At 52.5% G+C, this 14,560-nt stretch overlaps 1 protein-coding gene across 1 annotated transcript in view; it reads right to left on the bottom strand.

Annotated features, from left to right (window-relative positions):
* The window catches only part of CORO2B (coronin 2B), a 147,956-nt gene extending 134,983 nt beyond the window's left edge, over positions 1-12,973 (bottom strand). The window contains exon 1 of the mRNA XM_081505859.1: positions 12,682-12,973. Coding sequence (XP_081361985.1) covers positions 12,682-12,696 — 15 coding nt within the window. The 5' untranslated portion in view covers positions 12,697-12,973. The remainder of the gene's footprint in view (positions 1-12,681) is intronic.
* Between the last annotated feature and the right edge of the window lie 1,587 nt (positions 12,974-14,560).

Here is a 14,560-nt window from a genome sequence, read left to right as displayed (position 1 = left end):
GGAAGCCAGGGTGGAGAGGTGCACAGAATAGGGTTGGTTATCCTCTCCACTCCTGTTCCCTGGGCAAACCTGGTTTGTGGTAGTCAGCTCTCCCCCACCTCTTCCCCCTCAGGAACCACTCCTGAGTCTTTTTTTAAAATATATTTATTTACCTTTGGCCATGCTGGGTCTTTGTTGCTGCACACAGGCTTTCTCTTTTGCAGAGAGTGGGGATGCTCTTCATTGCGGTGCTCAGGCTTCTCATCGCAGTGGCTTCTCTTGTTGCAGAGCCCGGGCTCTAGAGCACAGGCTCAGTAGCTGTGGCACACGGACCTAGTTTCCTGATGGCATGTGGAATCTTCCTAGACCAGGGATCAAACCCGTGTCCCCTGCATTGGCAGGTGAACTCTTTTAACTACTGGACCACCAGGGAAGTCCTCTCCTGAGTCTTATTACTTTAGGGTCTTGCTATCAGCAAGCTAAGGCATTACCCTTCCCAGGGGAAGTTCTATTTTAATAACATCTCAAAGGCCCAGAGGCACTGAGTTCTATAGAGGTTTCTGGGCATGGTGATTGGGAGGGTCTTCTTTAAAAAGCAACCACACAGCACGATCAGTTTCTGTGTGTCCACGGGGCTCTGTAGTCAGACGTACCAGGTTCAGATCGCAGCTTCCCCGCTGTGTGCACCAGCGTGAGTGCCACCCTCCCTGAGGCTGTTTCCCCTCCTGTAAGGTGGGGATAGGAGGAAAGGGCAGGAGCGGGAGGTAAAGGATGTGCACTGGGCGGCATGAGTGGTGGGCTCAGCAGAGCAGCGTCACTCCTGCTGCTTTTCTACAGCAAAGGCCCACAGAGTTTGCAGCTCCCTCGGCCAGCCCCAGCACCCTGGCCCTCTGGGGCCTGCAGAGGGGCGGCTTTGTTTGTGGCTCCTGAGCCCCCCTCTCCTTCCCTCCACCCACTCTCCCTCCCTCCAAGTGAGAGTTCCAGGGAAAACTTTGTCTGGAGACTTCTCAAGCCAGTGATAAGGTCTGGCCAGAGGAAAGCTCTTAGCAACCCAGACTCCCAACCCAGAGGCCCTTCTAATGGTTTCAGAGAAACAAAGGAGAGAAAGATTGCCTGCAGCCCTGCGTGCCAAGAGGGCCAGCTTCCAGGAGGGAGAGTGGGGTTCTCGGGCCGCTGGGAAGGCGAAGGTGGCGGTCTGGCATGAAGGACACACGGGCCACCAGATCTGGGTAATTACGGCCCCACAGCCCAGCAGCAAGAGCCTCAGAAGTCGCTCCTTCTGCCACGGCCATGAGGAGGCCCTGGGGCCAGCCATTCCTGGTTGGTTGCTTGGGAAGCCAAGCTTTTCCATTCAGGTGCCCCTTGCCAGCTAGGCTAAGTTCGCAAAGTCTCCTTTCTGGAATTTTCCCCCATGCCCACTTTTCAATCAGTCCTTGGCCTGATTTCTAGTAGAAGCCTAGAAAAACCCACTGTACTGAAGCTCATTTAACCTAAGCCTGCAACTAATTGGAGGGAGCCCTAGTTCTGGCTCAGTCACTTGTGCCCCTTTGGGTAAACCTTCTGGGGCCTCAATTTTCTCCTCTGTAATGGAGGAGTCCCTTACACCTCTTTAGATTTCCTTCCAGCTCTAGCAGTGCGTGGATCTATAGGAGTAAAGATTAGTCCAGCAGCAACAACCAGGGAACTATCTAGGATTGTTTCAAATTCTGTCCAATCTTGCACCTTTACACCAGGTATCCCAAAGTCTATATCACACCTTTTCTAATGTGCATAGATAGCCCTTGGATGAGCACTGTGAAAGGTACTAAAAAGAATCAAGTGTAATCCCTGGTTTCAGCAAGCTCACAATTGACCAGTCAAGGTTCATCTTCCTAAAACAATCAGCAAACAACATAGCATGTTAAGCTTTTATTTGTGTCTGGTGTAGTGGAGACTGGGTGCTATAGGAGCTCCTGGGACAGAGAAATGAACATAGTTGTAGACCCTGGTAGCTCAGACAGTGAAGAATCTGCCTGCAAAGTAGGAAGCCCGGGTTCGATCCCTGGGCCAGGAAGATCCCCTGGAGAAGGAAATGGCAACCCACTCTAGTATTCTTGCCTGGGAAATCCCATGGACAGAGATGCCTGGCAGACTACATCTCATGGGGTTGCTAAGAGTCGGACACGACTGAGCGACTAACACTTGCATTTGTAGACCCTGAAAAGGCCAGTTTAACAGGACAACTCAGGTCCTGAAAGAGACTCAACGCACAATAGTTTTAGTCTGTCCTCTGATATAATAATGACTCAGGCAGGAAGGTAGACCCCTGGGCTTTAGAGGACAGATCTGTGATAACAAAAAGTTATCAGATGGTCCTTCAGATACATAGATATACAGAAATCCCCTTTCCCAGAATTCCAAATTTCTCAGAATCCCAAATTTCCCCAAGCATTCCTGCAAACTGATCTTTCACCTGGAAGTCGGCAGGGCAGGCAGCAACAGTATTATCTTCCTTAAGTTAAAGAAAAAAAAAAAACAAAAACACCAGGAATTAAATCCTTTTGTCCCCATCCACCAACACTTTTCTTTTTAGCTGTTTCATGTCTTAGAAACTCTGCCAGATCATAAAGCTGTTAGTTCTGAAATCACACTTAAGGTGTTTAAACTGTCTGGTATAAATGCTTCATGCTACTAGAACATACTCCTTTCTCTAAACCCAAAAGACAAGCAACCTGAGCCACAAGGAAATAAGGATGTGCCTAGAGCCAAGGTCAAGGTCACATGCCACTAGGGATGGGACGGGGTCTCTCTGCACAGAGACACAGGCAGGACTGTGTTCTGGGACCCACCCTCCCCTGCCTTCCACAGCTAGCTCAGACCTGCGGGGAGCCAGGATGATACAGATCAAGGTACGGATGATTTATTTGGCTTACTTTTCAAATGAAAGCAGGACACCCAATTTTTACAGCCAGATTATTTGTCCTGAGCATATTAAAACAGCCAAAATGACAGAACAGGAAGAGAGAAAAACAACTTTTTATCTGTACCCAACTAGCCGGATAAAGTGAAAACAGAAGCCGTTTGGAAGAAATGAACTTGGCTCTTTCATACCAGCAGAGTATGAATCAATTCTTTTAAAAATATATTTATTTATTTTTATTTATTTGTCTGAGATAGGTCTTAGTTGCGGCATGTGTGATCTTCGATCTTCATTGCGGCATGTGGGACCTTTGGCTGCAGCATGTGGGATCCTTTTCCTGACCAGGGATTGAACCCAAGCCCCCTGAACTGGGAGCACAGAGTCTTAGCCACTGGACCAGCAGGGAAGTCCTTGAATCAATTCTGAAGCCAGGACTACAGCAGGGGAGAAGCAGGTTATCTATTGGAAGGAACAGCCAAACTCTGAAGGCCGTGAAATGCTGGTAATGGGGGGGACAAGAGAGAGATCGGGTCAGACATGACAATGAGCAACCCCATACATGACATCTATGACAGCCTCACTTACACATTACAGAATCCTAGTAAGGTTGAGTCCTAATTCCATTTTCAAAGATGAGAAAATAGAGGCTCAGAGATGTTGAGGGACTGGTCCAAGGTCACACAGTAAGGAAAAGAGGCCAGAGCAAGGCCTGGGTCTTCTGCCTTCAGGCCCCTTTCTCTGGCCCCATGTTTTGGGGTCATTCCAGCCTGACTGAGGGGCAAAACAGAAGCCTAGGAGGCAGGCTCAACCCTTCCCAGCTTTGGGACCCAGTAAATTACCTCTCTGCCTGCTTCTGCTACTACAGAAATGGAAATGATAATAGCACAGAGCTCAGAGGTAATCATGAAGATTAAATGAGTAGATACATATGAAACACTTTTTATGTGCCTGGTATAAACTAAGCACCCTAGAAGGGTTAGCTACTTCTGTTGTTTATTTTACTGTCAGTTCCTTGAAAGCAGGGACTTACCAACTGGTGAAAGGCTAGAAACAGCCTAATAGTAAATTCATATTTATTAAGATTAGGAGTCATTCTCATATTCCTAGAAAGTGAAGTTCATGGAGGCAGAGGCCTGGACCAGATGACCTCAGATTGCTTGGGAGTTAAACCCTGAGCACGGGGGCTTCTTCCCAGGGATTAGCACGAGCACCACCCAGAGGCAACCTCCCCATATTCCCATCTCTGGGCAGCCAGAGTCTCCCACTCTGTCACCATCTGTCTCTCTCGGGGGCAAGTTTAAGCCTGTGGTGAATGTCACCTTCTCTGAGCTCAGGCAGGGCAGAAACCAAAATGCAGACACTCATAGACTTTGAACATTAAAAATTCTGGATCTGTCCCTACGGATTTACTTGAAAGACCATTGCCCAACCCAGATAATTAGATTTAAAGAACAAAAGTAGTTACAATCAGGCCCAGTAAAAATGTGAGGTGGACATTTTTCTGCCAGAGCAAAGTTTTCTTTTGAAAAAATAAATGACTCCTCCCCAGAGCTGCCTGACAGCCAGGAGGGGCACTGCCCTCCCTTAGGCGGCCTGGAGAGGCCCTGGGAGGGCAGCAGAGGGCTGGGCAATTGCATGTGGCACTTCCATACCCCTCAGGTCAGTTTAAGAAGTTGCCCAGGGAGGGACTTCCCTGGCAGTCCAGTGACTAGGGCTTTATGCTTCCCATGCAGGGGGCACGAGTTCACTCCCTAGCCCCCTGCAAGCCATGTGGTACAGGAGAAAAAGAAAAAGAAGTGGGATAAGGCATCTTCAAGCTGCAGGGAGGAAGAAGGAGAGTATCAAGGTCAGGAAGCCCGAGTCTCTATTCTGCCTCAATGGGTGACCTTTTGCAGCTTATTTAGCCTCTCTGTGCCCGTTTCCTCATCTGTCAAGTGGAAATAATGACAGTGATCTATACCATGAAGTCTCTCTGATGATTCAATGAGCGGGACCGAGCCCTCATCCGTGCCTGGCATGCAGGAAGCGACCCTTGAGAGCTGTTTTTGACTCCAGGCATCTGCCCGTGCTGTTCCCTCTGCTGCTTATCGCTCCCCTGCTCCCCATGTATGTCACCTGCTACCTCCTACTCAGCCTACATGATTCAGCTAACAGCCCCTCCTGAGCCCCCTGACTAGGTCAGGCCCACTGTTACTATTCCCAGAGTTCCCTGCTCATTTCATAACATCCCAGGACACTCATTGTCAGCACTTGTTTAATTTTCTGTCTGCCTGACATTAATAGCTGACAACAACTTCCAGGCATGTGGCAAATGCTTCACACAGATCAGCTCTTTTAATCTTTATAATAATCCTTTTAAGTACTACTATTATCAATCCCAATTAATGGATGGGGAAGCAGATGTTCAGAGAGGTTAGGCAACTTGCCCAGGAACACACAGCAAGTAAATAAAACAGTGCCATCTGTCTGACTCTAAAGCTGGCACTCTTAGGCACCCCCTGGGCATCAAAAGCCATCTCAAGAGAAGGCTGCTTCTGGTAAGGGCTGTAGGCCTGAATCACAGACCTGTGTTCCCTATGCAAAGCTAGCTTCAAAGAAATGGAGAAGGCTCTGTCTCTGTTTTACCACTAGGCTGGCTGCCCTACCAATAAGCAGCCCTATCTAATCCCAGTCATCACGTCCAAGATGTCCTTACCCAGCAGCCTTCCCCCAATCAAGTACATGGTTCCCAGCTGCAGCAAAGGCCACAGGGAAGTTTAAGCATGACACATCCATGAGTGTCACCCTCAAGGCAAGCACACCTCCACGGCAGGGCCACAGACACACAGACAGGAGCCCTATGCTTTGGGGGTAGGAGGTACAGAATATGATGGAGCCCCAGTAGGAGAGGCCTGGAAGTTACAGGAATGTATGCTCTGGAGTGAGACAGCCCAGGTACAGATCCCCGCTCCCCCCTCCCCCAACTAAACCTGCAATCTTGAACAATTCACTTATTCTCAGTGAGCCTCAATTTCCTCATCTGAAAAATGGGATCATCCAATAATAGACTCAATCTCATGGTGCACAGAGTAAATGCGATCATGCCTGCCCAAAGCCTGCTTAATAACTGTTATTCTTGTCATGATGGTGACTGTGTCTTCACACGTTGCGGACCATTATGTGATTGGATCGAGAAGGTTCTAGCTCAAAGTCAGAAGATCCGGGTGAGCATCCCGGCTCTGACCCACATAAGCTCTGTGACTTAGGGTGTGGTCTCTTTTCTCATAGACTCTGTTTATTCATCTGTAAATAGGGGGAAGCCTCCCACCATGGGACGGGCAAAGCAGTGCACAGCAGTAACCCATGCTTGTATTCTGTAAACAGGACAGCTCTGAGTAAACCTGGGCACCTCCCATCACTGTGTTAATTAATTCGAAGGAGGGTGCCAGCCAGAAACCAATTACCAAGTCCCTCCAGGGGCCTCTGCAGGGGGCAGGGAGGAAGGAGAGGGAAGAGTGGTGACAGCTTCCTCCCATCCCCCCCCTCACCCTCCACCCTACTTGTGTCTCCTTCGCAGCTGGTCCCACACTCCAGGCCCACAAAGGAGAGGCTCATTCTAAACAGCGTCTTTTCATGTGGAAACCACCGGATTTGCATCTGTCCTTCCCTGGCCAGGCCTGCTCCGTGCCAGCTGCTCTGAGCTTCCCAGGCTGTGGGGTCCACGGGCGGGGAAAGGAAGGGAACTCAACGAGCTGAGCAGGAGGAGAGGGGAGGAGAGGGGGTTGGGCACAGAGGGAATTTGCACATTCCCTCATCTCCTGGACACCAGACAAATCCTGTGGCCGTCACATCCAAATCAGAATCTGGGCCGCCCCAGTGCCAGGAGCCAGCGGCGGCTGAGGCCATGTCTGCTCCAGGCTGGCCAACCTGAGAGAGAAGTGGAAAAACTCACTCCATGGCTGGGCTGCCAGGGCCTGATGCTGCCAGGCCGCTGGTCCGGCCAGCGTCCACACACGCAAACCAATCGAGCCCGTGTCAGTGCTGACTCCACAGGCCTGGCCGGCTGTGGAGTGATTCTGGCGGCCCTGGGGAGCCTCACAACCCTGCCCTGATGCCTCTGGGTGCTGCCATGGGCGCCAAGGTGGCAACGCCCTCAGCCATGAGAAAACAGGGCCTCTGGGCACACTCAGGAAGAGAGTAACTCAGTAGAGCTCTTCTAGAGAGAGAGAGAGAGAGAGAGAGAGAGAGAGAGAGAGAGAGAGAGAGAGAGAGAGAGACGGCAAGGAAGGGAAGAGCCTGCATTTACTAAGTGAGCACTAAGGGAGTGCAGTCAAGACCCAGCTTGTGTCCACTGGACCTTGATGCTCCTAACCCAGGTCTCTACGATACCTCCTTACACACCCATCTCTTCAAAGGTCCTGGACAGCAGGGGCTGCAGCTATATATTCTCTGAGCCCAGTGCCTAACAGGGCTTGGCCCAGAGCAGGAGCTCAGAGGGCTGGACGAATGAGTAAATGTTACCTAGATTCCTTTTGCATGAGGATGCCAGTGATCTGTAAAAAGAATTGCAAGGAAGGAGGCAGTATAGTGAGAGTGTGAGGTGTACAGAAGGCAGAATCCCCACTCCATCCCACCCCAAGAGTCTGGGAGCTGGGTCTATGCTGGTGAAATGGGGCAAGACCCTCTGGGTCCTTGCCCCTCACGTCCTCTGCCTGCCTTTTGTCCGTGGAAAAACTTCAAAGAATAAGTTTAACCAGAGAAGTGAGAATATGCAGAAACAAAGGAAAACAGCCAAAGGAGACCAAATAATAATAGTTTAGATATTAAGCATATTGTCAAAGACCTGTAGTTCCTTCTCAGGAGCTATCGATAATATTCTGAGCCATAGCCTGTGAATCGTCTTATGGATACTGAAACTCCCAGCAGGCAGAGAAGTTAACTACATGATGACCACACTGCAGCCAGGACATAAGCTGCCACAATTCCAAAAACTGGCCTCAAGGAAATGGGAACAAACTGACCCTGGAACTGAAGACTAACTGTACTTAAAACAATCAAGATGACGCTGGTCAGACCACCAATGACTAACTTCAAGATGACTATCAGAGCTGACTGTGCTGTTTCTATACGCAGCCCCCTCCTTCACCCTATAAGCTCTACTCCACTGGGTGTTGGGGATGAGGGAAGTCGGCCTTTGGACAGGCATCCACCCTATCCTCCCACCCCCACCCTACCAGTTGCCAGCATCCAAAATAAAGCAAACTTTCCTTTCCACCAACCTGGCCTCTTTAACGGCTATTGAGCAGTGAGCAGCCAGATCCCACTTTCAGTTACACTGGTACCTCTCGGCCTATAACTGAGGTTCTCTCATTTCTTCTTGCAGTAAGAGTCAGATAGGAAAAAGGTATTGGGAAGTGGGATATTGGGAGTCCAGCATCCTACATGAACTAGATGTAGGTCAGTGAGTTGAAGCAGAAGGGCTTGTAATCCCCTCTTCCCCATCCTGACCCTGGGCTCCCTTCATCTGGACCCAAAAAAGGGAGAGGCTGTCCAGCAAAAGGAAACCCAGACACTAGCAGCCCAGGCTGGGGCAGTGCAGTGGGGGTAAAACACCCACTCCCAACTAGGGCGGCCTGAAGTCCCCCTCACTGGGCAGCTGAGCAGAAAGAGCACTGACCAGGAGTCAGGAGAACCCAAGTTTCAGCCCTCTAGTGTTATACTTGCTGAGTGACTTTAAGGAAATCATGGTTCTGCTCCGTGGACCTCAGTTCCCTCATTTGTCAAGGGAGAGAATGCGATGATTTAACTGCTCGTATATTCTGTTCTCCTGTAAGGCTCTCTACAGGGGCCTAGAGACATGTTGTTGATGTCGTTCAGTTGCTAAGTCGTTTTTGACTCTTTGTGACCCTGTGGACTGCAGCGCACCAGGCTTCCCTGTCCTTCACTATCTCCTGGAGTTTGCTCCAACTCATTTCCACTGAGTTGGTGATGCCATCCAACCATCTCATCCTCTGTCACCCCTTTCTCCTTTGGCCTTCAATCTTTCCCAGCAGAAGCCAGGGGTTCCAACCAGTGAGCTGAGCTCTTCGAGGGTGGGACAGGAGAGGGAAGGTGAACCTGCAGAGGTCTGGGGGCCAGGGTGCAGCTGACTATCCTGCTCGTGGACTTGGAATCTGCTGCTCAGCACTGGCATCCAGGGTCTTCTCTTTGCCCACATTCCTTCTCCTAAGTCCTTCTGAGGGGTGGTAGGCATTCCTGCTGCTCAGGGCACTTTGTTCTTGGACCACTGGCTCCCTGAGCCAGCCCAGGGAACTTGGAAAGCACTAACCTCAGTGGCACCTAACTTAACAAGGCACAACTAGACAAGGAACAAGGGAACAAGGCCAACTAGACACTAGAAGCCACCACCTTCCTCACCCAAAAGCCCCAACTCTGGTCACATCACAGATAAAAGCCAGGAAAGCATTCCTAAGGACCTCTGAGCAGTGAGAAGGAGGTTGTAGAGGCCTACATAGAGCTCAAAGACTTTTCTTATAGCCCACTGACTCAAACTCGACACACAATTCTAATATATTTTATTCTGTTTTTCCAGCTGAGGGCAGTCTAGAAACAGATATTTAGAAGCAGAGAAGGACTGCCGTATGCTAAGTCAGGTATATGAAACGGAATAGGGACAGAAAAATGCTAAAAATCAGGCACAAGGGCTCAAAGAATAAAATTATCTGGAATGAAACTGTCTTGTTCCTAGGAGGGCCGCCTTCACTGTCACCCCTGACCTGCCCTATGGAAGGATACTGGACCACAACCAGGAGGAGGCTGGCCCTTGACCTCCTGTGGACCTCTGCAGGCAGGGAAACTGCATCTGGTCCTTCCCTCTGCTTTCTCTTCTTTTTTCTTCCTTTCTTCTCCTTAGTACATAAAGAAACTAAGACAGCTTACTAAAATACACACCATAAAATACAGTTTAAAACATCATACCCAGGAAAAAAATGTCATCTGGCTAGACAGTCACAATCCAAAATCTGCATGGCTCCGTGTCTCTAGTGTGTTAGAGCAGGAGCCCTTTCAGAAAACCCTCAGGCTTTATATGCAACCTCACCTGCTGTGCCCCACAAAGAAGGAGGAATGGGGTAGGTATCAGAGGGAGGGTGGCAAATGGAAAACCGAGGCCCCTTCCCCTAAGGAAGTGCTACTGAAGATCTGACAACTGGCCATCATGTTTCCTTGCCTCTACTTTCCTATCTTCTCCTGCAGTCCACACTGAACCCTGGCCTTGAGGATATGCCCTCCAGGAATCTGACACAAGAGCTCCAAGCAAGGGTCCAAGGAAGCTGGGGCTTGCCCAAAGTGGTGATTCTTTGCGTAAAGTCAGCAGGAGCTGGGGTCTCACCCTCTAATCCATTCCCTCCCCTGCCTACCACCCCCAGCTTGTAAGTGTGATCCCACCTCCCAGACTCCCTTTAGGGTTCTTCTTCATATCTGTCTTGTAACCAGACCAACTTCAGAGAACAAAGAGCCTCCTGGTCTCCATCAGAGCTGACTTCTTGCCAGAGCTGAAGCTGTCCCAAATCCCCGCAGAAGGTGGAACCAATTCTGCATTTCACAGATGGGAAAACAGAGGCCTAGAGACGGAAGTGACTGGTCCAAGGTCACACAGCCTGTTAGTGGCTTATTTAGGACTAGAGGGCAGGCCTTCAGACTTCCAGAGCACTCTGCTTCCTTCTCAAACTCCGAGAGGGGCCTTTACCAACAGGCTTTCAGGCCTGTGCCCCCCACCTCACCCCCTCCTCTGCAGGCCTCTTGCTCCTCCAGCCCTCCCTACTGGAAAACCAGCAGTCTGTGAAGGGCTAGCAAGGGAAGGGAAGATAGGGTTAAGGTGGGGATTTTATTTAATCCTCTGAACCAGCTTAAACTGATGCCACATTTGTTAGAAGAGCCAGACACAGGGATTTGATGGGGGATGGTGGGGGGAAGGGGGCACATTAGTGAATAATCACTGTATACCAAGAGGCCAGGCCTGCCAGTGGGTTGAACAGACAGGTACTCACCTTCATGGACTCCCCACCCCAGCTCCCAGGTCTCCAAGTAGTGGCCCTCTACCACTGGAATCATCCAGTCTCCAAGGTGCAGGGTAATGGAAAGATCACAGGCTAGAGACTGAAACAGGCCTGAGGGCAAACCCCAGCTCAGCTACTTACTCACTGTGTGACCTCAGGCAAGTTACTCTACCTCTCTGAGCCTCAGTTTCTTCCTCCATTAAAGGGGGCCTGAACACACTTCCTTGCAGGTCTCCTGGGAAGGCTGCCTGAGCTCACATACATAAAGAGACACGGGGGAGACACTGAATCAAATCTCAGTGCTATTATTACAAATCTCTCATCCTTTATCTCTCATCCAGGCCCATCCATTACTCTTTTATTCTAACCTGCTTACCTCTTTGACATTAACATTGTTAATGACAGTAATCCTTCCCAGCTAAATAGCATTTGTATCATTTCAAAACACTAAGCATCCTGCCCTCTGCGGGTTGCAGCAGCCCTGCCAGTCGCAGCCAGAGCTAAGGTACCCCATCAGCCCCCAAGTTCCTCTTCCCACAATGTTTCCAAGTTCCAATTCTGGAATTGATCCCAAAGACCCTGAATGAACATGCTGTCATATAGCAGATCTTGGGGGGCATCAGATGGAGCTAGAACCACTTCTCCCATTGCTTCCAGGCTGACCCACCATCTGGTCAGCTGCTCTGACCACAAACAAACTGCCCTTCCCACTTTGACCTCCAACTCTCTAATTATGAGAGCCAGGTGGGCAGCTGGTGGAGTCTGGCCTTGGGTACATGGCTCACCAAACCCAAGACCAAGGCCAGGCTGTGATCTCCTTACCCTGACTGAGCTCTCTGAAAAGTGTGGGTTCACACCCTTGATCTTACTGGTTCTGGTCACCAACCCCAGCGTTCATATTATCTTTCCTATGCTCACACTCCAGGAGGAAACTGAGGGCCAAAGCAGGAGGGCCCAGCCAAGGTGACCCAGGGGGTCGGAACAGAGCTGGGGAGTGAATGGCAGGTCTCCTAAACCCTGGGCACTTTCCACTATCCAGGTCTCCTTTCCACTTAACTCCTTCTTTCCCACAGCAAGGAAGCTCCCAAAATGTCTCCTGTAAACCTCGGCCCCTAAGATGAGGTCCAAGAACTCTCCCCCAACATGGGAGCTGCCAGAATGAGCGCCGCCCCTCCTTACCCCGCCACAGCTCTTCCCCATATCTTCAAGTTGGCCACTCCAGAATCTTTCCCATCCCTGGTAGCAACTCCCGGACTGAGGAGCGCCCACAGACTGCTTTTGGAGTCAGGCCTGAGTTCCTGGGATGGGCAGCAGAGGCCGGCAAGTGGAGTGGGCTTTCACCTCTGCGGGTCTCCTCAGGGCGGCAAGTCCATTCCCACACCCACTGCCCAGCGCCGGCCCGTGCCAGCGACACTCCCCGCGATGCGCTCCAGCGGGGAGGAGGGGGGACATCACTGAGCTGCCCGACACTGTTCTCCCGGGGTTAAAACTGCAGCATCCTAAACAAGGGTTAAAAATGCAGTCCTGGGGTTGAGCCGGCGAGAGGGATCCTGCCCAAACGACAGCTACTGCCAAAGCGACATCCTCCCACTTCCCTCCGCAGTCCTGGGGGCCGAGGGACTCGAGTGACTGCGGGAGCAAGAGAGGCACACCTTCCCGACACAGTGCCCCCCCCTACTCACTCCCACATCCCCGCGCCCCCCGCAGCCCAGGCTGGGGGCTTCCAGCGCCGGCGGGTCCCGGGCGCGGCGGGCCAAGGGCGCCTACCTTTGTGACAGTCATGCAGAAACTCCGGGGCAGTGCGGGGCCGCGGGCGCGGCGTGCGGGGGCGGCGGCCGGGGTCCGCCCGGGGGCTCCGGGCGGCGGCAGGAAGGGGGTCCGGAGCGGCTCCGCACGAGGCTCAGCCGAGCCTGGGGGCCGCGCTCCGGGCGGGCAGCGCGCAGGGACCGCTCGTCAGCGCTCGCCCGCCGCTCGTCGCTGATGTCAGCCCCGAATGTGCATTTATAATAGATGAGCCTCCTTCGCCGCAGGAAGGCGAGGCAGGAAGAAAGCGAGCGAGGGAGAGGGCCCGGGCTGGGGGGCGGGGGGAGGAAGAGGGGCCGGGAACTCGCTACAAAGGAGGAGGCGGAAGGAGGAGGAAACGCACGCCCGCCCGCCAGCCGCCGTGCCCCGCGCCTCCCGGATCGGTCGCGGCCGCCGGGCACAGCGGCTCGTGAAGCCCGGGGCCGGCGCCCAGGCCCGCGGCCTTAACCCCTTCAGGCCCGCGGCCGCCTGGCGGCCGGGCGAGGCTGGGTCCTGGCACCTGCCAGCTATGGTGGGGGGTGGGCGGCGACCAGGGCTCTCCGTGCCCCTTTGGCTCCGGGCCGCTGGCGAAGTCACAAGCTAGATGGCCGAGGCGCCGCGCGGGCCGAAACGACCGCCAGGCTCGCCCCTGGAGGTTCGCAGAGCCGGCGGGCTGGCGGGCGGGGAGGGCCGAGCGGCGGGCCGAGAGGGGCGTGGTAGCCGCCCGCCGGGACTCAGCCTGCACCCCTGCCTGGTGCAGACCCCGGCACCGAGGCGGCGCCAGCACCCGTCTCAGTCTCGTTCCCGCAGCGAGAAGGTGGCCCGGGGAGGGGGCGGGGGGTCAGGATCGGAAGTGACTGAGACAACGGGCGTGCAGCCGGGCTGGCGTTTCTCTGGGAGACCGCTCTTTCCACGTCGCCGCGAGCTCTGAGCTCTGTACCGAAGCCCGGGTTATAAAAGCTGCGTTCTAGAGACTGGACGAGCCCTGCCCCAGGTGTGCCCGTACGACCCTCGGGCTTAGCGCTACTCTGGGGGAACACAAGCGCGTCCTCTGTGGTGAACTAATCCTGACCTGAGTCCCTCCCACCACACTCGGGAGCTGCTTCAGGGACTTGAAGGTGTCCCCGCAAGTCTTCAGAAGGGAGTCCTCCGCCTAAGCACCTGAGCAGAACTGGTTTCGGCAGATCCCGAACTATTGAAACTGAGGAGGGGAGGGTTTAGCGGAGATGGAGGCGGAGGGATCTGCCACGCATCACAGCCTCCCCCTACGCCCGGAAGTGTTGGTTTTCTGCTCCCGGCGATTATACAATTCAATCCAATAAAAGACTTTGTCCACGATGGTATGCGCACCTGCTCTATAGAAGGCGCTGGAGAAACAGAGAGGAGATCGGATGCCTGCCTTCAACGAGCCCACTGTTGAGAGCAGCAGTAATGATCAGCAGCAGTAGAGGTCTTTGTGGATCATCCTGCTACTTTTATTTACATTTTCGCCCGTGATCCCTAATGCAATAGTATTAGGAAGGAATTACCATTCTCAGTTTGCTGATGAGTGAACAGTCTCAGAGAGGGGCGGGGACCTCCCCAAGATCACACAGTGACAAAGCCAACACTTGAACAGAAGTCATTTTCAACTGAGCACAGCATTGTGCTTTGGAGCTGTGAATTCCAGGGCTACTCATACCTGCTGCCTTATTTGAGCTTCACACTTGGGAGGTAGCTGGACAGTTAGTAGTCCTGTTTTCACCCACGAGGAGTTTAAATGCCTGACTCAGTCTCTTGGGTAGCACATGATGTCACAAGCCTCAGGCATCTTATTTGTGCAGACTCTTCCTCGATGTGTTCCCATGTTGGACCTCATGCTTTG

This window comes from Giraffa tippelskirchi, chromosome 7 (genome assembly GCF_054371585.1).
Source record: "Giraffa tippelskirchi isolate mGirTip1 chromosome 7, T2T-mGirTip1v1.2.pri, whole genome shotgun sequence".
Lineage (NCBI taxonomy): Eukaryota > Metazoa > Chordata > Mammalia > Artiodactyla > Giraffidae > Giraffa > Giraffa tippelskirchi.
Note: the sequence above shows the minus strand (reverse complement) of the source record. Positions and strands in the feature narration are given on the sequence as shown.